This window comes from Salmo trutta, unplaced genomic scaffold (assembly GCF_901001165.1).
Source record: "Salmo trutta unplaced genomic scaffold, fSalTru1.1, whole genome shotgun sequence".
NCBI lineage: Eukaryota > Metazoa > Chordata > Actinopteri > Salmoniformes > Salmonidae > Salmo > Salmo trutta.
In genome coordinates, this window is record NW_021822919.1 from 22,501 (window position 1) to 48,997 (window position 26,497).

A 26,497-nucleotide genomic window follows, 5' to 3' on the forward strand; every position below is an offset into this window, starting at 1 on the left:
CCAGCCGAGTATGTATTATTACCACTACAATGAGTGCATGCTGCAGCCCCGGAGACGTTTTGATTTCTATACAGGATGTTGTTAAAAAAGAGGGTCGTTTTTTTATTTAACCTTTATTTAACTAGGCAAGTCAGTTAAGAGTTAGATTGGTTAAGAGTTAGTATGTTGCTCCTGATTGGTTAAAAGTTAGTATGTTGTTTAACAGCCTGTTGCTCCTGATTGGTTAAGAGTTAGTATGTTGTTCCTGATTGGTTAAGAGTTAGTATGTTGTTTAACAGCCTGTTGCGGAGCTCCCTCACTTTTTTTCTAATGTAGAGTACACCAGGGTGCATGGTAAAAAAAAAAATCTGGAAAAATGTATTCTGATTAATTCAAAGTAAATTATATTTAGGCCTACTTACCACTAAAATGAAATTAAAAGAATGACAAACTAAATCAACATGTAGGCTATAGCAATTTATAGGTAGGTAAATGCTGGCTTCTTCCCTGTATTCTTTCTCTATGGCAATGGAGACAGAAAACTCTACCTGGGGTTGCTAAAACGGTTGTCTTCAAAAACAATCTTGTACGATGTCTTCCCTGTGGCTCAGTTGGTAGAGCATGGTGTTTGCAACGTCAGCATGGTGTGTGCAACGCCAGGGTTGTGGGTTTGATTCCCACAGGGGGCCAGTACAAAAAATTAAATAAATTGAAAAAATGTATGCATTCACTGCTGTAAGTTGCTCTGGATAAGAGTGTCTGCTAAATGACTAAAATGTGAAATGTACTTGAACTTGCCCCTACTGTTCTGACTGCTTAGCTTACAGAAACGTACCACCTCTATTGCGTACACAGACACACTGATCCTTTCCCCCCTGCATGAACCTTATCATCTCACCAATGAGATCTAGGATGCAAATTCACCGTGTGTCTGCTTTGATGTTCGTAAAACACCATGGACGCCGTCGCTCCAGTGGATCCCCAGTAACGATATGTGACCACTGCTGTCCTTTTCAGCACCACGATTCAAAGGGCACTCAAGTCACTCAAAAATAAATTACCCTCATCAAGATGTGGCCAATATCTAATAGTCCTATTCATCACTTGGTATTCATAGAAATAGAAGATTATGTCTTCTCACAATGATGCTGGTTTTAGTAAAGTTAGACCAAAGCTGAATCACTGTCTCAGCAAAATCACATCGTGATTAATCAGTACTTTACATAGCAGAGCCGAATATAATAGCGTACTGTGCATTCAGAAAGTATTCAGACCCCTTTACTTTAACATTTTGTTACATTACAGCCTTATTCTAAAATGAATTCAATCTTTTTTTCCCCCTCATCAATGTACACACAATACCCCATAATAACAAAGCAAAAATAGGTTTTTAGAATTGTTTGCTACTGTATTAAAAATAAATAACACAAATACCTTATTTACATAAGTATTCAGACCCTTTGCTTTGAGACTTGAAATTGAGATCAGCTGCATCCTGTTTCCATTGATCATCCTTGATGTTTCTACAACTTGATTGGAGTCCATCTGTGGTAAATTCAATTAATTGGACATGATTTGGAAAGGCACACACCTGTCTATATAAGGTTCTACAGTTCACGATGCATGTCAGAGCAAAAACCAAGCCATGAGGTTGAAGGAATTGTCTGTAGAGCTCTGAGACAGGATTATGTCGAGGCACAGATCTGGGGAAGGGTACCAAAAAATGCTGCAGCATTGAAGGTCCCCAAGAACACAGTGGCCTCCATCATTCTTAAATGGAACCACTAAGATTCTTCCTTGAGCTGGCCGCCCGGCCAAACTGAGCAATCGGGGGAGGAGGGCCTTGGTCAGGGAGGTGACCAAGAACCCGATGGTCACTCTGACAGAGTTCTAGAGTCTCCTCTGTGGAGATGGGAGAACCTTCCAGAAGGACAACCATCTCTACAGCACTCCACCAATCAGGGCTTTGTGGTAGAGTGGCCAGACGGAAGCCACTCCTCAGTAAAAGACACATAACAGCCCGCTTGGAGTTTGCCAAAAGGCACCTAAAGGACTCTCAGACCATGAGAAACAAGATTCTCTGATCTGATGAAACCAAGATTGAACTCTTTGGCCTGAATGCCAAATGTCACATCTGGAGGAAACATGGCACCATCCTTATGGTGAAGTAAAGAGGTGGCAGCATCATGCTGTGGGGATGTTTTTCAGCGGCAGGGACTGGGAGACTAGTCAGGATCGAGGTAAAGATGAATAAAGTACAGTGAGATCCTTGATGAAAACCTGCTCCAGAGCGCTCAGGACCTCAGACTGGGGCTAAGGTTCACCTTCCAACAGGACAATGACCCTAAGCACACAGCCAAGACAATGTAGGAGTGGCTTCAGGACAAGTCTCTGAATGTCTTTGAGTGGCCCCACCAGAGCCCGGACTTGAACCCGATCAAACATTTATGGAGAGACCTGAAAATAGCTGTGAAGCAACGCTCCCCATCCAACTTGACAGAGCTTGAGAGGATCTGCAGAGAAGAATGGGAGAAACTCCCCAAATACAGGTGTGCCAAGCTTGTATCGACATACCCAAGAACACTCAAGGCTGAAATCAATGCCAAAGTTGCTTCAACAAAGTACTGAGTAAAGGGTCTGAATACTTATGTAAATGTGATATTTCAGGGGGGGGGGGGGGGGGTTTATGTCCAAAAATGTCTAGAAACCTGTTTTTGCTTTGTCACTCTGGGGTATTGTGTGTAGATTGATGAGGGAAACAAACAATTCATTTTTTTTTTAATAAGGCTGTAACGTAACAAAATGTGAAAAAGTCAAGGGGTCTGAATACTTTACCAATGTACAGTATAGGTCTACTGTAGTGGTACATTATAGACCTACTGTAGTGGTACTGTAGTGATACTGTATAAACCTACTGTAGGATACTGTAGTAATACTTTATAGGCCTACTGTAGTGGTACTGTAGTGGTACATTATAGACCTACTGTAGTGGTACTGTATAAACCTACTGTAGCATACTGTAGTGGTACTGTGTAGGCCAACTGTAGTGGTACTGTATAGACCTACTGTAGTGGTACTGTATAGACCTACTGTAGGATACTGTAGTGGTACTGTAGTGGTACTGTGTAGGCCTACTGTAGTGGTACTGTATAGACCTACTGTAGCATACTGTATAGACCTACTGTAGCATACTGTATAGACCTACTGTGGCATACTGTAGTGGTACTGTATAGGCGTACTGTAGCATTCTGTAGTGGTACTGTATAGACCTACTGTAGTGGTACTGTATAGACACACTGTAGTGGTACTGTATAGACATACTGTAGTGGTACTGTATAGACATACTGTAGTGGTACTGTATAGACCTACTGTAGTGGTACTGTATAGACATACTGTAGTGGTACTGTATAGACCTACTGTAGCATGCTGTAGTAGTACTGTATAGACCTACTGTAGTGGTACTGTATTCATTTCTTATCTTAAGCTGAATAGTCAAATAGGCAGCACATAAGGGTTTACATCAGTAAGAGCAGGGCAGGCCCTGGATTCATGATTACCTTTCCGTTGCAGTGTGTAATGCATTGTAGCCTAGTTTTACATGCACCATCCAAGCAGCGCAAAAAAAACAACAAAATAAAACTCAGGAAGGAAGTACGTTTTCTGATAAATATAACATTTCCCTTCTCTGAGCACGCTCTTCCCATAGCCTCGGCCTATAACGTATAGTAAAGAGGATGGATCATGTGATTGAGACCACATTAGGCACGCTTGATATTGTGGCGCTCAGCAGAGAATCAGGGATGAGGGGTAACGTAGGGCACATGTCGAGATACTATAATAAAGGAAAAATTCTCAAACCCTGATCAATATGACATTTAATTGATTACATATGACATGATCCTCCCCTGGACTAAATCAAATATATATACTAAACCCCTACTCCATGACCCTCCCAAATTTTCTTCCGGGTAACTGTTGTGTAAATTTCCCATCTCTCCCTAACTTGACTTACTTTGACTTTAAACCTTTTTTTTATTTTTTTTACTTGGTTTCTGTGTTGAATTGTTTTGTTGTTGTTGTTGTTGAGCTAAGCCTTAGCATTTAGCCTTTCCATCAGCATAACTGGTGTTTCTACTGTTTCTCTAGGTTCACACCCAGGGCCAGTGGGCCTACAGAGAGGACTACGTCCAGGATGGTTACGCTACAGACCACCACCCCCACCAGATACCGCCCCTACCCCCGCGGGCCCACTCCCCCTTGCCCCTCGCAGCCGACCGAGGTGGCTGGATAGGCACACCCCAGCCCTCACTGGAGGGGGGCCTCCGTAGTCTACCTGACTCTGGTCGCGCCTCGCCCTGTCTGAGAGACGGAGAGTTCTTCCTACGCCTCCTTCAGACGGAGGTGGAGAGGATGGAGGGATGGTGTCAGAACATAGAGAGAGAGACGGAGGAGAACGAGCTGCCGGAGGAGAGTGAGGAAAGGGGGAGGAAAGGGGGACGGAGGGAGGGAGGGTGAGATGTTGGATGAGGGGTGGGGGTTGTCAGAAAGAGGAGGAAATAGGTTATAGGAAAGATGTACTGGTTTGAGCCTTAGCTCACAAATTTCAGACGTTTGACTTTCTACTTCCTGTGTCCTGACTCCTTGTCTTTCTGTTGCCTACATCCTGTTTCCTGTGTTTCCTGTCCAGTTCTGGAGCTGATCCGTAACGCGGTGGGCAGTGCCCAGATGCTCATGTCTCAGAAGGTGCAGCAGTTCTTCCGTCTGTGCCAGCAAAGCGTGGTGAGTGGTTGTGACTGTGACTGTGACTGTGACTGTGTGTGTGTGTGTGTGTGTGTGTGTGTGTGTGTGTGTGTGTGTGTGTGTGTGTGTGTGTGTGTGTGTGTGTGTGTGTGTGTGCTCACAAGGATAGTAAAACAAGGACAATGTGGGGACATTTCACTGGTCCCCTCAAGGAAAAAGGATATTTTAGGTTTGTGGTTAGGGTTACAATTAGTGTTCGGATTAGAGGTTAGGGTTCGATTTAGGGTTAAGGTTAGGGTTTGTTTAACGGTTAGAGAACATTTTTGAAAGATTTTTTTAGGATTTTGAATGGGAATACATTTTTTGGTCCCCACAAGGATAGTAAAACAAAGGTGTGTGTGTGTGTTTGTGTTTATTTGTGTTCTCTTCTATCATTTGTCAACCAATATGAATGAGCCCTAGCTACAGTTTGGGCATATCTACCAATATGAATGAGCCCTAGCTACAGTATGGGCATATCTACCAATATGAATGAGCCCTAGCTATGGGGATAATGTATCTACCAATATGAATGAGACCTAGCTATGGAGATAATGTATCTACCAATATGAATGAGTCCTAGCTATGGGGATAATGTATCTACCAATGTGAATGAGTCCTAGCTATGGGGATAATGTATCTACCAATATGAATGAGTCCTAGCTATGGGGATAATGTATCTACCAATATGAATTAATCCTAGCTATGGGGATAATGTATCTACTAATATGAATGAGCCCTAGCTATGGGGATAATGTATCTACTAATATGAATGAGTCCTAGCTATGGGGATAATGTATCTACCAATATGAATGAGTCCTAGCTATGGGGATAATGTATCTACCAATATGAATGAGTCCTAGCTATGGGGATAATGTATCTACTAATATGAATGAGTCCTAGCTATGGGGATAATGTATCTACCAATATGAATGAGTCCTAGCTATGGGGATAATGTATCTACCAATATGAATGAGTCCTAGCTATGGGGATAATGTATCTACTAATATGAATGAGTCCTAGCTATGGGGATAATGTATCTACCAATATGAATGAGTCCTAGCTATGGGGATAATGTATCTACCAATATGAATGAGTCCTAGCTATGGGGATAATGTATCTACTAATATGAATGAGTCCTAGCTATGGGGATAATGTATCTACCAATATGAATGAGTCCTAGCTATGGGGATAATGTATCTACTAATATGAATGAGTCCTAGCTATGGGGATAATGTATCTACCAATATGAATGAGTCCTAGCTATGGGGATAATGTATCTACTAATATGAATGAGTCCTAGCTATGGGGATAATGTATCTACCAATATGAATGAGTCCTAGCTATGGGGATAATGTATCTACCAATATGAATGAGTCCTAGCTATGGGGATAATGTATCTACCAATATGAATGAGTCCTAGCTATGGGATAATGTATCTACCAATATGAATGAGTCCTAGCTATGGGGATAATGTATCTACCAATATGAATGAGTCCTAGCTATGGGGATAATGTATCTACCAATATGAATGAGTCCTAGCTATGGGGATTTATTCTACAGTTTTCTCGTAATCGGTTCTCATGATCCCTACCCCACTTATGTATTTTTGCCCCTCCACCCCTCACCCCTCCAGGACCCGTCAGCGTACCCCCAGCCCACCTCTCAGGACCTGTCCGGGCTCTGGGACCTGCTCCAGCTCAACGTGGAAGACATCAAGGTCAAGTTCCAGCACCTCCAGAGGCTCAAAGACTCCGGCTGGAGGCTTCCCCCAGACAAGAAAGTGAGAACCGGGGTCAGCTTTGCCCTGTTACCCCCTGACCCTCGGTCATTCCCCAGAGCCAAGATGGCAGTGTGTCGGAGAGTGGCACAGATGGGTCTGCTGCCCCCAAGCCATCCCTGGCTGTGAAACTACACAACATCAAGAGGGGAGAGGCTTTGAGACAAAATGGCTCAAAGCGTTGAGCTTTAAAGTTTTGTGTTAGTTCTGAATGCCAAAAATTAGCTGAGCCCGTCTTAACTAAAAATGACTCAGTGCTGTTTCAAAGCTTTATGGCAATACTTTTGATATATTGTTTTGTGAAAGACAGGAAGAACAAAACTCACAGTAACTGGCAACTATTAACAAATGCTAACACTTCCTTCCTCTCTTCTTCCACATATTGATCCATATTGGTGTCTTTATTTTGGTGGGAATATTCTGCACTCCTTTCTGCTACGTCTACTCTCCCTTTGTATTGTTTCATGGTTGTCTTTATTCTGTTGCTTTGTATTTTACACCATATTATACATCTGCCCCACCTCTACAATCCTCTATTTGCCCTTTATCTTCCTCTCGTGTTCTACCTCAACCCTTCCCTAAATCTCCCATGACCCTGCTCATCCTTCCATAACATCCACCACATCCCACTGGCTCTATCATCCTTCCATAACGTCCACCACATCCCACTGGCTCTATCATCCTTCCATAACGTCCACCACATCCCACTGACCCTGCTCATCCTTCCATAACGTCCACCACATCCCACTGGCTCTATCATCCTTCCATAACGTCCACCACATCCCACTGGCTCTATCATCCAACTTTACCAACCACACAATCCCCCCTCCCCTCAATCCCCCATCCCACCATCCCCCCTCCCCTTATCCCCCCCTCCCCTCACCCCCCCTCCCCTCCTCCCCTCCTCCCCTCCTCCCCCCTTCCCCTCACCCCCCCTCCCCTCCTCCCCTCCTCCCCTCCTCCCCTCAACCCCCTACCTCATCCCCTCCTCCCCCCTTCCCCTCATCCCCCCCCTCCCCTCATCCCCTCCTCCCCCCTTCCCCTCACCCCCCCTCCCCTCCTCCCCTCACCCCCCCTCCCCTCCTCCACTCAACCCCCTCCCCTCACCCCCCATCCCCTCCTCCCCTCCTCCCCCCTTCCCCTCACCCTCCCTCCCCTCATCCCCTCCTCCCCTCACCCCTCCTCCCCTCCTCCCCTCAACCCCCTCCCTCATCCCCTCCTCCCCTCCTCCCCCCTTCCCCTCACCCCCCCCTCCCCTCATCCCCTCCTCCCCTCACCCCTCCTCCCCTCCTCCCCTCCTCCCCTCACCCCTCCTCCCCTCCTCCCCTCCTCCCCTCCTCCCCTCAACCCCCTACCTCATCCCCTCCTCCCCCCTTCCCCTCATCCCCCCCTCCCCTCATCCCCTCAACCCCCTACCCTCATCCCCTCCTCCCCCCTTCCCCTCACCCCCCCTCCCCTCCTCCCCTCACCCCCCCTCCCCTCCTCCACTCAACCCCCTCCCCCCCATCCCCTCCTCCACTCAACCCCCTCCCCCCATCCCCTCCTCCACTCAACCCCCTCCCCCCATCCCCTCCTCCCCACTCCCCTCAACCCCCTACCCCATCCCCTCCTCCCCCCTTCCCCTCATCCCCCCCTCCCCTCATCCCCTCCTCCCGTCATCCCCCCTCCCCTCATCCACCTCAGGACGACAAGAAGCTTCCTCCCCCACTACCAAAGAAGCCAGCAGGGGGAGTGAGCGGCAGCCTCCGTACCGACAGCGTCAGCGACCCCTCAGTGGAACGAGGGGTAGGAGGAGGCGGAGGGGTGCTGGTGATGGCCCGTAGCGGGGGTGTGGGACGGGCCGTGCCTGTCCGGGAGAAGTCCTTAGACCTGGGGGACAGACAGAGGACTGAAGCACGCAGGAGACTGCTACAGACCAAGAGGTCCGCTTCCTTCAGACAGAACTCGGCCACGGAGAGCGCGGACAGCATCGAGATTTACATCCCAGAGGCTCAGACCCGGCTCTGAACATGGAGATACAGCCCTTTTATCCCAGTGAACAGAACCGACTCGGACCCGATTCCTGGGACAGCCTAACTATAGAGATAGAGACCCTTATTTGAGAACTATGCCACCTTAGAACAACCACAATGGTGGAAATTTACATCCGAGATTTACATCCCGAGGTTCAGACACTGAACATGGACATATAAGGAAAACCCGTATCAGACTTCTATCCTACCCTACAAGAACTTGAGATCTACAGATCTGACTCAGAACACTGGGACCGTCTAAACGTGGCCATATAACCTCCTGTCTGACCACTAGACTAACCTAGATCAACAACAACCCCCCCCCCCAAAAGTCCCCTCAGTGACGATGTGGACCAGGGGTGGGCAACTCCAGTCCTCCAGGACATGATTAGTGTCACACTGTGTTTCTCCATCTCTAGCAAAACACAGCTGATTAATCAAATGTCATTCTAAACTGAAGATCGTGATTAGGTGATTATTGGAGTCGGGTGTGTTAGATGGGGGCAAAACTGTGACACCAATCAGGCCCCTGAGGATTGGAACTGCCCACCCCTGATATAGAGCCATACCAAATGTCTCGTCCCTTCAGTGCTGACCTGCATCTCTCTGGGTATACTGACTCTCTCTCTCTCAAGCCTTCACTGCTGGGGATGCTGGGTCCCATCGTCATGTCATTCCAGGACATGGCAAGACAGAAGGAGTGAGCAAGGAGGTGAAAGTGGCCATTTTGCGGAATCTGGAGCCAAAATGGAGGCTACGGGACCACAGTTGGCTCCACTTCGCGTTTCTTCTCATCTTTGTTGTCAGAAATAAAAATGGAGAGATAGAGGGTTTTGTTTTAATTGGGGGGGGGGGGGTATAGAGCTGTAAAGTAGAAAGAAATATCACTCTTGCTAAGTCACTGGAATGTGTAGGCAAGCAGCAGTAGCATGTCTGTGCTTGCCTGTTCACCTAGCGTAGCCTAGCTTGGTTTAGCCTAGACTATCTAAGCCTAGCCTCCATCCTCACAGGAAATAAGGGCTTCACCGGGACAAACCTCAACCACTCCTGTGGGCATAGAGCTTGATGATATCTCAAAATGGATGCTCGGCTCAACGTCACGCGAGGCTCTTAAGGGTATTCTCAATAGCAACTAGCTACTGTTCAACGCCATTTGGCTAGTTGGCTAAATCCTCTGAAGACTCTGTAATACACAGTCACCCAACCCTTCAACTACGGATGACATTCAACCTGCATGCCTCCCAACACAAGACCCAGTCTACACTCATTCATCTAAGATTATATCTTTCCTCTTGGCCCGAGCATCCGTCCCTCTATCCAGCTGTCTGGGTAGTAGTATACTAAACTGTTTGAAGGAGTGTGCGTTTTTTTGTTGTTGTTGTACATAGCGTGCACGATACTGTTCGCCTGAGGGCAGCTTTGTAGTGTTTCACGGCATACTTAACAGCCGGAGAACATCACAAAGAAAAAAAACCTGAAGCTGTTTGCTTTTTAGATATTCCTTCTGAAGTGTAAGGGGTTTTGGCGGTGGGATGGGGTTTGGTGATGGTATGATTTCTTCTGTTGAGCTGAGTTGAGGTGAGTTTTGAAACATATTGAGATTTCACAAAGGGACCCTTTTTGTCTGTGAGACAATGGCACCCCCTGGTGGCCAAATTCACCGAATCACTTTGCCATGGGGGGGGGGGGGGGGGGGGGGGGGGTGTAGGCACCATAAAAACTGAGACCATGTAGAGAAAAGGTCAATATACTTTTAGATATATTCATTCAATTTCCAACATAAACTTGGACAAGTGATCAACGTTTGACTAAAATGGTTTTTCAAGATTTTAAGACCGGATCACCAAACAAAAATGGCCTGTGAATCCGAGCACTGCCAAGGGCCCCAGACGATCTGCCTGTCTTCCTCTTCCTACCCCGATATGTAACACCAGCCCAAGGTTCTCTCCAGGGGTGGCAAAGACAATCCCCCAATTTCACACACCTCTGGCTGAGAGAAGGATGATCGCTTTGTTAAGTCTCTCTCTCTCTCTCTCTCTCTCTCTCTCTCTCTCTCTCTCTCTCTCTCTCTCTCCTCTCTCTCTCTCTCTCTCTCTCTCCTCTCTCTCTCTCTCCTCTCTCTCTCTCTCTCTCTCTCTCTCTCTCTCTCTCTCTCTCTCTCTCTCTCTCTCTCTCTCTCTCTCTCTCTCTCTCTCTCTCTCTCTCCTCTCTCTCTCTCTCTCTCTCTCTCTCTCTCTCTGTCTCTCTGTCTCTCTGTCTCTCTGTCTCTCTCTCTCTCTGTGTCTCTGTGTCTCTGTCTCTGTCTCTCTGTCTCTCAGAAGCTTTGTCATGTGTTGCCTTCACAGTGAAATCCACTCTAATTTAACTAAAAGACTCTTCTAAAACATAATTCACTGTTTCTCCTCTTTTCCCCTGGAATGAGGGAACAAGTTAACGAGGGAGGGAAACCGGGTACAGTACAGTAGGCTGAATGCTCTATGGGTCACGTGGTCAATCTGTCTCCGGTAACAAAGGAATTATTGAGGAGTTTGTTGCCCTGGAAAATATTTGAGTGGCTCTGAATACTGTCGATTCGAAAAACATTAACATTTAAGTGACAGAAACAAAAAATATATGACGTGTGTTTCCACTCTCAACTATGAGTGACATTTTGTGATGAACAAAGGTTGCGTTTGCAGTGGTGACTTTTGTTTTTTGAGCGATATACTTGAGGCCCAATGGTGAAGTGATTCTGTTAGCACGACCTGCCTTTCCTTTTTATATCATCAGAAAATGGAATGAACTGTACATTTTATATTTTAATGGGAGATGTATATTTTCTAATGTTATTTACCTATATTTCTAGATTAGTAAAGATGTACAGAAAATACACATAGAAAGATGTTGGATACAGTATTATAAACTATAGCATTGTGTAATATTAAGGCTATGTACAATATTCCCGAAGTAGTTTTTCAAATGTGATGAATTAATATGTAGGATTGGTATGGTCCAATTCACAGGGTATAAATGGCATCTCTCTCTCTCTCTGTCTCTCGCTCTCTCTCTCTCTCTCTCTCTCCAACTCCATGTGCCTAACCAGCTAGATGTGGGGTTTTTCTTGTAACATGCTAAAGGTTTATACACAAATATGTAAATATTCTGGAGAAAAATATTATAGAACAGTATGTGGTTTGGTTGAGTTAGGCAGAGGTCTATCTTTCCTTTGGATATCGTCGCAGTCTTGCATGCTTTTTAGGACGCCCAGATCTCTCTCTCACTCTTTCCCGTTAGTTTAACCACAAACCAGACGCCCAGATCTCTGTCTCTCTCTCTCTTTCCCGTTAGTTTAACCACAAACCAGATGCCCAGATCTCTGTCTCTCTCTCTCTTTCCCGTTAGTTTAACCACAAACCAGATGCCCAGATCTCTGTCTCTCTTTTGTCTATTAGTTTAACCACAAACTAGACCCATATATATCTCGGGGCCTTTTCCTGTTCACATATCAATAAATGTAATACTTTTATTTATCCACTGAATAGCCTGAGTTATAGGCATTGTAGCTTTTAAAGGCAATGGTCCTGCATTGGCAGAGATCCCATTCACAGGAAATGCTGCATATGTTGGCTGGATAGGACATCTCCTTTAATAGCTGCATTGCCTGTAACCCCAATCACAGATTAAATTCTGCCTGAGTTTCAAACGTCCCTTGTATCCTAACGTATTGTGTTAGTGTCGAAACCTCTCAACACAAACGAGCACAAAGACAGAGAGATATTACTGCTCCTCTTTCTACTGTCAACGATTCTCCACAAAGACAGAGAGATATTACTGCTTCTCTTTCCACTGTGAACGATTCTCCAAACCTGAAGACGTTGTTCCTAAGGATTATCGATCTACGTTCTGAATGAACATTCCACAGGGAGGGATGTTTTCATTCAGCGTCGGTACGGCTTCATCATATTTTTACCTGTTTAATGTCTGTTTAAACATATATTCTGCTGATGGGTAGGACTGCTATAGACTGTGTCCACTCCTCTATTGTTAATGTGTTAGACGGTGTAGACTCCTCTACTGTTAATCAAATCAAAGTTTTATTTGTCACGTGCGCCCCGAATACAACAGGTACAACTTTACAGTGAAATACTTACTTACAGGCTCTAACCAACAGTGCAATTTTTAAGTAAATAATTGTGTGATAGACTGTGTAGACTACTCTACTGTACATTTTATTTGCTGGACGTTACTTTGTTCAACCAGACTGAGACTCTTGGGCCTGGGTTCAACCAGACTGAGACTCTTGGGCCTGGGTTCAACCAGACTGAGACTCACTCTTTTAACAATGGGCCTGGGTTCAACCAGACTGAGACTCACTCTTTTAACAATGGGCCTGGATCTTACCTCCAGGTTCACACTTGGTCAATAGCCAACTCTGGACACAGCACCAGGACAAGAAAAAGTGGCCAGTTCCTCCGTCCCCACCTACAAATGTGCAAACATTTTTCAGACGGACGATCAAACTACAAGTACCTCAATTTCTAGCACTATCTCGAACCCTGACCCTGGTCACATGTCTTCAGGGGTTAACTGGAAATGCAACGGAGTCAACCTGGAATCTAAAACAAGAACGTTTTCAACCAGGAGTTTCGAATAACTTTTCCCACTCTCCACAATAAGAAGGTGGAGGTGACCTAACTGTTCTGTTCCTACCTGTTGAGTTTAACCCTCTACCGGGTCTACCTGGTCACCTGATCTCAGAGTACAGGTACAAGCCTTCTACAATCACAAACAGACAGATGACACAGCAGCCGTGGGAGGAGGTTATTGTGTCCTAGTAGCTGTGTGTGCGTGCGTGCGTGCGTGCGTGCGTGCGTGCGTGCGTGCGTGCGTGTAACCACACTGTGACGTCCACCTCTAGCAGGCTCAATTACAAACTCCCTCAGAACCATCAAGGTCAGAGATTACTGAGCAATGCCCTGCTTACCACCACCACACTTATTACATGTAAATATCTCTCCAATTACTCTCATTAATCTTGTGATTACAATGACTATTATTATTATTATTGTTGCTACAGCATTACTATGGATTATTACGATCACTGTCATTATTATCACGTGTTTGTTACCTCGATTATAGCTGTGGTGGTGGGGGGGGGGGGGGGGTTAACACTATTCTGTATTCCAGGGCGAGTTTGTAAAGTGAAGTCGAAATAAATCTGTCTTTCTAGAAGATTCACTAGTTGCTGCAATTTTAGATGAGCAACAGATTTGAACGAAAATGAGAGGACATATTTTGGAACAAAAGTAAGTGTTTCTCATTCTCCATCCGGTCTCTCCTCCAGTAGATGTTTGAGAGATTACTAAATGGACGGAAGGATAACTGGATATTAAGATCAACAAACAGATGGATGGATGGACAGAATGGATCCAGACAGAGGGCTCTTGTTCAAGACCAACAGAGCTCTTCCATGGATACTGTAGTGCCCTTAACCAACACCCTTACCCAAACACCTAGCAATGCCCTAAACCAAACACCTAGCAACACCCTAAACCAAACACCTAGCAACACATTTACCCAAACACCTAGCAACACCCTAAACCAAACACCTAGCAACACCCTTAGCCAAACACCTAGCAACACCCTTACCCAAACACCTAGCAACACCCTAAACCAAACACCTAGCAACACATTTACCCAAACACCTAGCAACACCCTAAACCAAACACCTAGCAACACCCTTAGCCAAACACCTAGCAACACCCTTACCCAAACACCTAGCAACACCCTAAACCAAACACCTAGCAACACATTTACCCAAACACCTAGCAACACCCTAAACCAAACACCTAGCAACACCCTAAACCAAACACCTAGCAACACATTTACCCAAACACCTAGCAACACCCTAAACCAAACACCTAGCAACACATTTACCCAAACACCTAGCAACACCCTAAACCAAAAACCTAGCAACACATTTACCCAAACACCTAGCAACACCCTAAACCAAACACCTAGCAACACCCTTACCCAAACACATAGCAACACCCTTACCCAAACACCTAGCAACACCCTTACCCAAACACCTAGCAACACCCTTACCCAAACACCTAGCAACACCCTTACCCAAACACCTAGCAATACCCTTACCCAAACACCTAGCAACACCCTTACCCAAACACCTAGCAACACCCTTACTCAAACACCTAGCAACACCCTTACTCAAACACCTAGCAACACCCTTACCCAAACACCTACCAACACCCTTACTCAAACACCTAGCAATACCCTAAACCAAACACTTAGCAATACCCTAAACCAAACACATAGCAACACCCTTACCCAAACACCTACCAACACCCTTACTCAAACACCTAGCAACACCCTTACCCAAACACCTAGCAACACCCTTACCCAAACACCTACCAACACCCTTACTCAAACACCTAGCAACACCCTTACCCAAACACCTACCAACACCCTTACCCAAACACCTAGCAATACCCTTAACCAAACACTTAGCAATACCCTAAACCAAACACATAGCAACACCCTTACCCAAACACCTACCAACACCCTTACTCAAACACCTAGCAACACCCTTACTCAAACACCTAGCAACACCTTTACCCAACTACCTAGCAACACCCTTACCCAAACACCTAGCAACACCTTAAACCAAACACTTAGCAATACCCTAAACCAAACACCTAGCAACACCCTTACTCAAACACCTAGCAACACCTTTACCCAACTACCTAGCAACACCCTTACCCAAACACCTAGCAACACCCTAAACCAAACACCTAGCAATACCCTTAACCAAACACATAGCAACACCCTTAACCAAACACCTAGCAACACCCTAAACCAAACACATAGCAACACCCTAAACCAAACACCTAGCAACACCCTTACCCAAACACCTGGCAACACCCTAAACCAAACACCTAGAAATATCCTTACCCAAACACATTGCAACCTCCTCTTTCCATTTTCCTTTCTCTCTCACTTCTTCTCACAGACAGACGGACATCATGGTTCCTCAATGGACAGCTTTCTACAGAAAGTATTTATTTCCTTGACTCATTTTATTGCTGTTTTAATTTTGTTGTTTTTATACACTTGTCGTTTGATGCGGTGCCATTGTACAATATTATACACTGAGCTGAAATCAATGTCTCTTTTGTTTTCATTTGAGAAAAATGATGTAGATGGAGGTGTTGATCTGTGGACTGACGCCCAATTGTTCATCTCACCAATTGGACGAGAGTCAACAAGATGGAGGTAGAGCCACATATGTGCCAACCAACCAATGGGGCAAGGGTGTTGCACAGTGAAAGTGTAACTGTTACTATTTTATTGTGTTGTGGTTTTACATGTTTAGTTTTTATGCACTCTACACTCTATATATATATATATATATATATATATATACACATATATATAATATATATGTATTTATATATAGAGAGTGTACAGTGTATTCGTAAAGTATTCAGACCCTTTGACTTTTTCCACATTTTGTTACGTTACAGCCTTATTCTAAAATGTATTTTAAAAACATTTGTACCTCATCAATCTACAAACAATACCCAATAATGACAAAACAAAAAAAAGGATTTTAATATTATAATTTTTGTATTTTTTTAAATGAACTGAAATATTACATTTACATAAGTATTCAGACCCTTTACTCAATAATTTGTTGAAGCACCTTTTGGAAGCGATTACAGCCTTGAGTCTTCTTGGGTATGATGCTACAAGCTTGGCACACCTGTATTTGGGGAGTTTCTCCCATTCTTCTCTGCAGATCCTCTCAAGCTCTGTCAAGTTGGGTGGGGAGTGTCGCTGCACAGCTATTATCAGGTCTCTCCAGAGATGTTCGATAGGGTTCAAATCCGGGCTCTGGCTGGGCCACTCAAAGACATTCAGAGACTTGTCCCCGAAGCCACTCCTGCGCTGTTTAGGCTGTGTGCTTAGGGTCATTGTCCTGTTGGAAGGTGAACCTTCACCCCAGTCTGAGGTCCTGAGTGCTCTGGAGCAGGTTTTCATCAAGGATCTCTCTGTACTTTGCTCCGTTCATCTTTCCCTCGATCCTGACTAGTCTCCCAGTCCTTGCTGCTGAAAAACATCCCCACAGCATGGCGGTACGACCACAATGCTTCACCGGAGGGATGGTGCCAGGTTTCCTCCAGACGTGACGCTGGCATTCAGGACAAAGAGAATCGTTGTTTCTCATGGTCTGAGATCTTGTTTCTCACGGTCTGAGATCTTGTTTTTCATGGTCTGAGATCTTTGTTTCTCATGGTCTGATATCTTTGCTTCTCATGGTCTGAGATCTTGTTTCTCATGGTCTGAGATCTTGTTTCTCATCGTCTGAGATCTTGTTTCTCATCGTCTGAGATCTTCTTTCTCATGGTCTGACAGTACTTTAGGTGCCTTTTGGCAAACTCCAAGTGGGCTGTCATGGGCCTTTTACTAAGGGAGTGGCTTCCATCTGGCCACTACCATAAAGAACTGATTGGTGGAGGGCTGCAGAGATGGTTGTCTTCTGGAAGATTCTCCCATCTCCACAGAGGAACTCTGGAACTCTGTCAGAGTGATCATCTGGTTCTTGGTCGCCTCCCTGACCAAGGCCCTTCTCCACCGATTGCTCAGTTTGGCCAGGCGGCCAGCTCTAGGAAGAGTCTTGGTGGTTCCAAACTTTTTCCATTTAAGAATGATGGAGGCCACTGTGTTCTTGGGGACCTTCAATGCTGCAGAAATGTTTTGGTACCCTTCCCCAGATCTGTGCCTCGACACAATCCTGTCTCGGACAATTCCTTCGACCTCGGCTTGGTTTTTGCTCTGACATGCACTGTCATCTGTGGGACCTTCTATAGACAGGTATGTGCCTTTCCAAATCATGTCCAATCAATTATATTTACCACAGGTGGACTCCAATCAAGTTGTAGTACATCTCAAGGATGATCAATGGAAACAGGAAGCACTTGAGCTCAATTCTGAGTCTCATAGCAATGGATCTGAATACTTATATAAATAAGGTATTTCTGTTTTAGATTTTTTTTTCTAAATTTGGTCTGAATAAGATAGTTCTCTTTTTAATTTTTAGATTGTGTGTAGATTGATGATAAAACATTTTTTAATACATTTTAGAATAAGGCTGTAACGTAACAAAATGTGGAAAAAGTGAAAAGGGGTCTGAATACTTTCCGAATGCACCGTATATTGTGAGATAGATGTGTGGAGCTACACGTCTAGCTAGCCTAGCGCTGATCCGTGATAGATGTGTAGAGCCACACGTCTAGCTAGCCTAGCGCTGATCCGTGATAGATGTGTAGAGCCACACGTCTAGCTAGCCTAGTGCTGATCCGTGATAGATGTGTAGAGCTACACGTCTAGCTAGCCTAGCGCTGATACGTGATAGATGTGTAGAGCCACACGTCTAACTAGCCTAGCACTGATCCGTGATAGATGTGTAGAGCTACACGTCTAGCTAGCCTCGCGCTGATCTGTGATAGATGTGTAGAGCTACACGTCTAGCGAGCCTAGCGCTGATCTGTGATAGATGTGTAGAGCTACACGTCTAGCTAGCCTAGCGCTGATATGTGACAGATGTGTAGAGCTACACGTCTAGCTAGCCTAGCGCTGATACGTGACAGATGTGTAGAGCTACACGTCTAGCTAGCCTAGCGCTGATACGTGATAGATGTTTAGAGCTACACGTCTAGCTAGCCTAGCGCTGATCCGTGATAAATGTGTAGAGCTACACGTCTAGCTAGCCTAGCGCTGATCCGTGATAGATGTGTAGAGCTACACGTCTAGCTAGCCTAGCGCTGATCCGGGATAGATGTGTAGAGCTACACGTCTAGCAAGCCTAGCGCTGATACGTGACAGATGTGTAGAGCTACACGTCAGGCTAGCCTAGCGCTGATCCGTGATAGATGTGTAGAGCTACACGTCTAGCTAGCCTAGCGCTGATCTGTGATGGATGTGTAGAGCTACACGTCTAGCTAGCCTAGCACTGATCCCAGAGAGATGGCACACTGTGAAATGGTTTACCCAACACAGAATGTAACACTATCCACGTTGTAAACATTTTCTAATGGCTAATCACTATGATTAGTATTATTAATATGATGATTATTATAAAGCTATTTTTAGCAAGTGAAATTTAAAAAATTAGGTGTGTCTTTGTGTCTTTCTTTTATGTCGACTCACTTGAATTTCTATAAGCAGCAGTCTACTGACCAAGGGGGGAATTCCGATCCGAATTAAGAAACGCATAAATTAACGTAATTCCCATTTTATGCATTTTGGTTTCTATGCCCATTCTGACCTTGAACATAAACACAATGATATAGCATGATATTCTACCGCTATACATTTGGGGGTGGAGATCAATGCAAGGAAGGTGTGTCTACCGATTCCCTGTATTCTGACCTTGATTACTGTTTAACCCCTATTACAGCTCCATGATTAGTGAGGATCAGGGTAGATGTACAGGACTACTGTTTAACCCCTATTACAGATCCATGATTAGTGAGGATCAGGGTAGATGTACAGGACTACTGTTTAACCCCTATTACAACTCCATGATTAGTGAGGATCAGGGTAGATGTACAGGACTACTGTTTAACCCCTATTACAGATCCATGATTAGTGAGGATCAGGGTAGATGTACAGGACTACTGTTTAACCCCTATTACAACTCCATGATTAGTGAGGATCAGGGTAGATTTACAGGACTACTGTTTAACCCCTATTACAGATCCATGATTAGTGAGGATCAGGGTAGATGTACAGGACTACTGTTTAACCCCTATTACAGATCCATGATTAGTGAGGATCAGGGTAGATGTACAGGACTACTGTTTAACCCCTATTACAGATCCATGATTAGTGAGGATCAGGGTAGATGTACAGGACTACTGTTTAACCCCCATTACAGATCCATGATTAGTGAGGATCAGGGTAGATTTACAGGACTGCTGTTTAACCCCTATTACAACTCCATGATTAGTGAGGATCAGGGTAGATGTACAGGACTACTGTTTAACCCCTATTACAACTCCATGATTAGTGAGGATCAGGGTAGATGTACAGGACTACTGTTTAACCCCTATTACAGATCCATGATTAGTGAGGATCAGGGTAGATGTACAGGACTACTGTTTAACCCCTATTCTACACTTTTTTCCACCTTTCAGTGGATTGTACATGAATATGGCAACTTTCAGAATAATCACTGTATTTTCGATTCTTAAATATATTTAGTGTGTAAAAGACTCTCCAAACCAATGATTTATGATACATACTTTCCTAACCCAAAATTTTGCCTAAGTAATCTACAAGATCTGAGTATTTTGAAATCTATACACACACAGGTTATCAGAAACTAGGACTACACCCGCATCTATGACATGACTAGACCGAGCCTCCTCTACACCCCCATCTATAACCTGACTAGACCCAGCCTCATCTACACCACCACCATCTATAACCTGACTAGACCCAGCCTCATCTACACCACCACCATCTATAACCTGACTAGACCCAGCCTCATCTACACCACCATCTATAACCTGACTAGACCCAGCCTCATCTACACCACCATCTATAACCTGACTAGACCCAGCCTCATCTACACCCACCATCTATAGCCTGACTAGACCCAGCCTCATCTACACCACCACCATCTATAACCTGACTAGACCCAGCCTCATCTACACCACCATCTATAACCTGACTAGACCCAGCCTCATCTACACCACCACCATCTATAACCTGACTAGACCCAGCCTCATCTACACCACCATCTATAACCTGACTAGACCCAGCCTCATCTACACCACCATCTATAGCCTGACTAGACCCAGCCTCATCTACACCACCATCTATAACCTGACTAGACCCAGCCTCATCTACACCACCACCATCTATAACCTGACTAGACCCAGCCTCATCTACACCACCACCATCTATAACATGACTAGACCCAGCCTCATCTACACCACCATCTATAACCTGACTAGACCCAGCCTCATCTTCACCACCAACATCTATAACCTGACTAGACCCAGCCTCATCTACACCACCATCTATAACCTGACTAGACCCAGTCTCATCTACACCACCATCTATAACCTGACTAGACCCAGCCTCCTCTACACCACCATCTATAACCTGACTAGACCCAGCCTCCTCTACACCACCATCTATAGCCTGACTAGACCCAGCCTCATCTACACCACCATCTATAACCTGACTAGACCCAGCCTCCTCTACACCACCATCTATAACCTGACTAGACCCAGCCTCATCTACACCACCACCATCTATAACCTGACTAGACCCAGCCTCCTCTACATAACCATCTATAACCTGACTAGACCCAGCCTCATCTACTCCACCATCTATAACATGACTATGCCCAGCCTCTCCTGCCTGCGTCTCATTGCCCCCTGCAAGATAACCTCGATTTCCCCCACTGGTGCTTGTACCCTAACCTTGTCTACGGCCTTTATGTGGGCACGCAAAGCTCTTATGTCCCAAATCCCCACAGTCAAAACACCGCAGACTATCTGTGCTGGCAAACCCTGCATAGAGCCCCTCCCCATGCCTCACTTTAAAATGTACATTTAACTGTTGCTCATTGTTTTTTAGAAACATGAACTCTTGCCTCCAGAACGAAACAACGTGCTTAACCTCTCTGGGGTATGTGGGACGATTTCGTCCCACCTACGTAACAGCTACTGAAATTCCAGTGGCGCGATTTTTGAATCGTTAGAAATACTATTACTTCAATTTCTCAAACATATGACTATTTTACAGTTATTTAAAGACAAGAATCTCGTTAATCTAACCCCACTGTCCGATTTCAAAAAGGCTTTACAACGAAAGCAAAACATTAGATTATGTCAGCAGAGTGCCCAGCCAGAAAAAATCTGACAGCCATTTTTCAAGCTAGCATATAATGTCACACAAACCCAAACCACAGCTAAATGCAGCACTAACCTTTGATGATCTTCATCAGATGACACACCTAGGACATTGTGTTATACAATACATGCATGTCTGTTCAATCAAGTTCATATTTATATCAAAAAACAGCTTTTTGCATTAGCATGTGACGTTCAGAAAACGCATAACCCCCGGCAAACTTCCGTTGAATTTACTAACAGTTTGCTAAATTACTCACGATAAACGTTCACAAAAAGCATAACAATTATTTTAAGAATTATAGATACATTACTCCTCTATGCACTCGATATGTCCGATTTTAAAATAGCTTTTCGGATGAAGCACATTTTGCAATAATCTAAGTACATAGCCCGGCATTACAGGGCTAGCTATTTAGATACCCACCCAGGTCAGCATCCACCAAAATCACATTTCCTATAAGAAAAATGTTCTTACCTTGCTTGTTCTTCATCAGAATACACTGCCAGGACTTCTACTTCAATAACAAATGTTGGTTTGGTCCCAAATAATCCATGGTTATATCCAAACAGCGACGTTTTGTTCGTGAGTTCTAGAATGCTTCTTCACGGTCTCGCGCATGGCGCATTGGCGTGTCAAAAATGTCTAAATATTCCATTACCGTACTTCGAAGCATGTCAACCGCTGTTTAAAACCAATTTTTATGCCATTTATGTCGTAGAGAAGTGATAATATTCCGACCGGGAGTATGCATTGAGCCTAAACAGCCGAATAAAATTTCTCCTCAGAAGCGACTCATGCACGCGCATCATTCAAAGGTCCTCTGAGCATCCACTTACAAAAGGCGATAATCTGTTTCAACCTGAGGCTCCCTCGTAAACCTTCAGTTATTTCGCGGGCTCTGAGAGCCTATTGGAGCCCTGGGAATTGTCACGTTACAGCTAAGATCCTTACTTTTCAATAAAAAGATGCAAGACGCACGACTCCTTGTCAGACAGGGTACTTCCTGCTTGAAACCTTGTCAGGTTTTTGCCTGCCATAGGAGTTCTGTTATACTCACAGACACCATTCAAACAGTTTTAGAAAATTCAGAGTGTTTTCTATCCAAACCTGAACAATAATATGCATATTCTAGCTTCTGAGTTGGTGTAGGAGGCAGTTAAAAATGGGAACATATTTTTTCCAAAATTCTCAATACTGCCCCCTACCCCAAACAGGTTAACGGCATCTGCCTGAAAACCTGCCGACACATAACCCGCTAGCAAACTTACCAAAACGACTCAGCTCTTTCCGGATTTGATCATCTGTAATAAACGGAGGCATATTCGTAACTACCACCCTCGTTGAAGGAGTCGAAAGAAGAGAAATCGGCACCAACACTTCCCTTACAAATATTCCGCTAGCAATCAGCCTACCCACCAAGTGTAAACTTTTCATGAACACAACCACAGCTTTGTTCATGTATAAATGCACCTCCTACCAATTAGCCGACCGCGAGCAGAACCTCCTCCACCTTAACTCCAATCTCAGGAACACACCTGAATCCATGCCGTAACGACATAGCGCATCTCCTCCGCGCTAGGCTGCGAAGCCATCGCGCACCCCACACCATTGAAAACCCCAGGAAACACTAAAACTCTGTCTTCCTGCCTAACTTTAAAAAAAAAATGTGGATACTGATAACCTAACAGTGTGTTAACCCTCCACAATAGAAAACAAAATTGAAAGAAAAGACCAAGGAAATAAGTTAGGACAGAGCCCTCCACACCGCCTCTCAACTACAAAACACTCCCAGCATGCAGAGAGAGAGACAGAGAGAGAGACAGAGAGAGACAGAGAGAGACAGAGAGAGACAGAGAGAGACAGAGAGAGAGAGAGAGAGAGAGAGAGAGAGAAACACATGGCCAGCAGGTGTCCCCATCACAACAAGCTATCCCCTGGGGTGTTTACTAATCAGTTTGGCTAACGACGCTCTGTTGGGTTCACATCCAATGATGCTGACTCCTCAGATTAAACGTGCTTGTTCAAGAAAGGTATTTACAATTATAAAATGTATGCAAGCTTTGATTGTTTAATCAATTTGATTGTTTAATTAATCAGAAAACATACTAAGATACAAAAGTAGCTTCGGGCATTATCTTAATTCCTTAATACATCAAATTAAAGATTCTCCAGCGTAGAAATTAACAAGCTTTTCTTCTCGTCCCTCATCCCTCTTTCATCATAGGATATCTTTAATTAGAAACTTGACAGACAGACACAAATAAAACACCTCAGGAGAGAAACATACTGTACATATCCATGGTCCAAATGAATCATCCATAGATTTAAACAGACAGCAGTAAACAATTATTGAGGCTAAAAAAACATTAAAATCACATCACCTGGAGAGAGATAACGAACTTAATCAGTCTCACTCACGGCACAGAGTCTGACATAAAAACAAAACGGTAAAAAAATACAAATCAATAATGTCACCTGAGAGAGGGAGAGAGAGGGAGCAGGGGGGAGGGGGAGAGGGAGAGAGGGTGAGTGAGAGAGAGGGAGGGAGCAGGGGAGAGGAAGAGAGGGAGATAGGGAGCAGGGGAGAGTGGGAGAGGGTGAGTGCGAGAGAGGGAGGGAGCAGGGGAGAGAGGGAGCAGGGGAGAGTGGGAGAGGGTGAGTGAGAGAGAGAGGGAGGGAGCAGGGGAGAGGAAGAGAGGGAGAGAGGGAGCAGGGGAGAGTGGGAGAGGGAGATGGGTGAGTGAGTGAGAGAGAGAGAGGGAGGGAGCCGGGGAGAAGAAGAGAGGGAGCAGGGGAGAGTGGGAAAGTGAGAGAGGGTGAGTGAGAGAGAGGGAGCGAGAGAGAGGGAGCAGGGGAGAGGAAGAGAGGGAGAGAGAGAGGGAACAGGGGAGAGGGGGAGAGGGAGATTGAGTGAGAGAGAGGGAGCAGGTGAGAGAGGGGGCAGGGGAGAGGGAGGGAGTGGGTGAGAGAGAGAGAGAGAGCAGGAGAGAGGGAGAGATGGAGAGAGAGCAATTAGGGGAGAGGAAGAGGGAGAGAGAGAGGGAACAGGGGAGAGGGAGATAGGTTGAGGGAGCAGGGGAGAGGGAGAGGGGGTGAGAGAGAGGGAGCAGGTGAGAGAGGGAGCAAGGGAGAGGGAGAGGGGGTGAGTGAGAGGGAGCCGGGAAGAGGGGGTGAGGGAGAGAAGGATTAGGGGAGAGGAGAGTGAGCAGAAAGAGAGAGAGAGCAGGGGAGAGGGAGCGATGGAGAGAGAGGGGTTAGGGGAGAGGAGAGTGAGCAGAGAGATAACAGAGGATTTCAAAAAAGCTATCGACTCAATTTGGCATGAGTGTCTGCTATACAAATTGATGGAAAGTGGTGTTGGGGGAAAAACATTCGACTTGGGACAGTGATGCAGCTTAAGCCCCACCTTCTTCAACATACAGTATATATATCAACGAATTGGTGAGGGCACTAGAACAGTCTGCAGTGTCGTGGAAGAATCAGAATTAGTTGGGTAACATAGATAATTAAGATGTTTTATTAGTATAATATGCTTATTTGAGGTACTTGTCATTAGAAAGTGTCCATTGGACTCTGGTGTCTTTTCAGTTACACATTTCCCTTAGCTGGGGCTCAGACACTGTGGACCCAGAGAGGGGAAGAGGTCAGACTTGTCTTTTACCTGTCTCTGTTGCTCTGCAGAATATCAGCAAGAGAGGACAGAATGAAATATTGTCTTCACATGTGAATGTCTCTTCACCTATGCTTAAACCATGTGAAGGGATGGCGTGATTACTGGGGAACCAATGACTTGTCTCCACAATGTCTGTGAGCAAGTCACACCCTCCTTTTCCTTATTGTGGGGAGGTTTATGGCAGTGTCTGGGACCATGGTCTCTTAGATCTCACACTTATCCTGTGATAATATATGGCCTAGAGGCTCAATACCGTACCAGGGAGGGACGGTTCTAAGGAGACCAGATACTGGGCTATACCATTAATCCTGTTGACATAGCAGTTACTGTCTGATGTGTTTTATTGATATCTGTCATACAAAACGTAACCTTTGTGAACTGTTACTAAGTATCTGTGGTTTGTCAATGTACGTTGAAGGGGCTGTATCGTTGCTATAAAAGATCCCTGAGCCATTCTGTAAGCACCTCATTAAATGATTCATTCGAGAGAATGCATTATTGGGGGTCAAGAACTTTTGCAAAAGTATCTTAATTAAGTATTAAAGATGTAGTTTAACTCGGACTGGTCTGTTTGTAACTCCTCATTTGGTAATGCGGAAATTAGCCACCACAGCAGCACCAGGCCTCATCCTACTAGAATTTGAAGTCAAATATCTACTGTTTGCTGATGATCTGGGGCTTCTGTCCCCAACCAAGGAGGGCCTACAGCCTATGGCAACATCTACATCTTCTGCACAGATTGTGTCAGACCTGAGCCCTGACAGACCTGAGCCCTGACAGACCTGGGCCCTGACAGACCTGGGCCCTGACAGACCTGGGCCCTGACAGACCTGGGCCCTGACAGACCTGGGCCCTGACAGACCTGGGCCCTGACAGACCTGGGCCCTGACAGACCTGGGCCCTGACGGTAAATCTCAGTTAGACAAAAATAATTATGTTCCAAAAAAAGGTCCAGTTGCCAGGACAACGTATACAAATTCTGTCTAGACACCGTTGCCCTAGAGCACACAAAAAACGATACATACCTTGGCCTAAACATCAGCGCCACAGGTAACTTCCACAAAGCTGTGAACGATCTGAGAGACAAGAAAGAATTTACAAAATAACAGAGCAACCTAGAATGCTATTTGGCCCAAAACAGAGAGTACACAGCGGCAGAATACCTGACCACTGTGACTGACACAAAATTAAGGAAATATTTGACTATGCACAGACTCAGTGAGCATAGCCTTGCTATTGAGAAAGGTCACCAAGAGAAGACTGGCTATGTGCAACACTGCCCACAAAATGAGGTGGGAACTGAGCTGCACTTCCTAACTTCCTGTCAAATGTATGACCATATTA

The 26,497-nt window shown here is 45.1% G+C and overlaps 1 protein-coding gene across 1 annotated transcript in view; it reads left to right on the forward strand.

Moving 5' to 3' along the window:
- The window catches only part of LOC115187226 (disks large-associated protein 3-like), a gene marked incomplete at its 5' end in the record, with an annotated part of 28,268 nt that extends 18,892 nt beyond the window's left edge, over window positions 1–9,376 (forward strand). The window contains 4 exons of the mRNA XM_029746342.1: window positions 4,126–4,450; window positions 4,667–4,758; window positions 6,395–6,541; window positions 8,222–9,376. Of these exons, the coding sequence (XP_029602202.1) occupies window positions 4,126–4,450; window positions 4,667–4,758; window positions 6,395–6,541; window positions 8,222–8,545 (888 nt within the window). The remainder of the gene's footprint in view (window positions 1–4,125; window positions 4,451–4,666; window positions 4,759–6,394; window positions 6,542–8,221) is intronic.
- Between the last annotated feature and the right edge of the window lie 17,121 nt (window positions 9,377–26,497).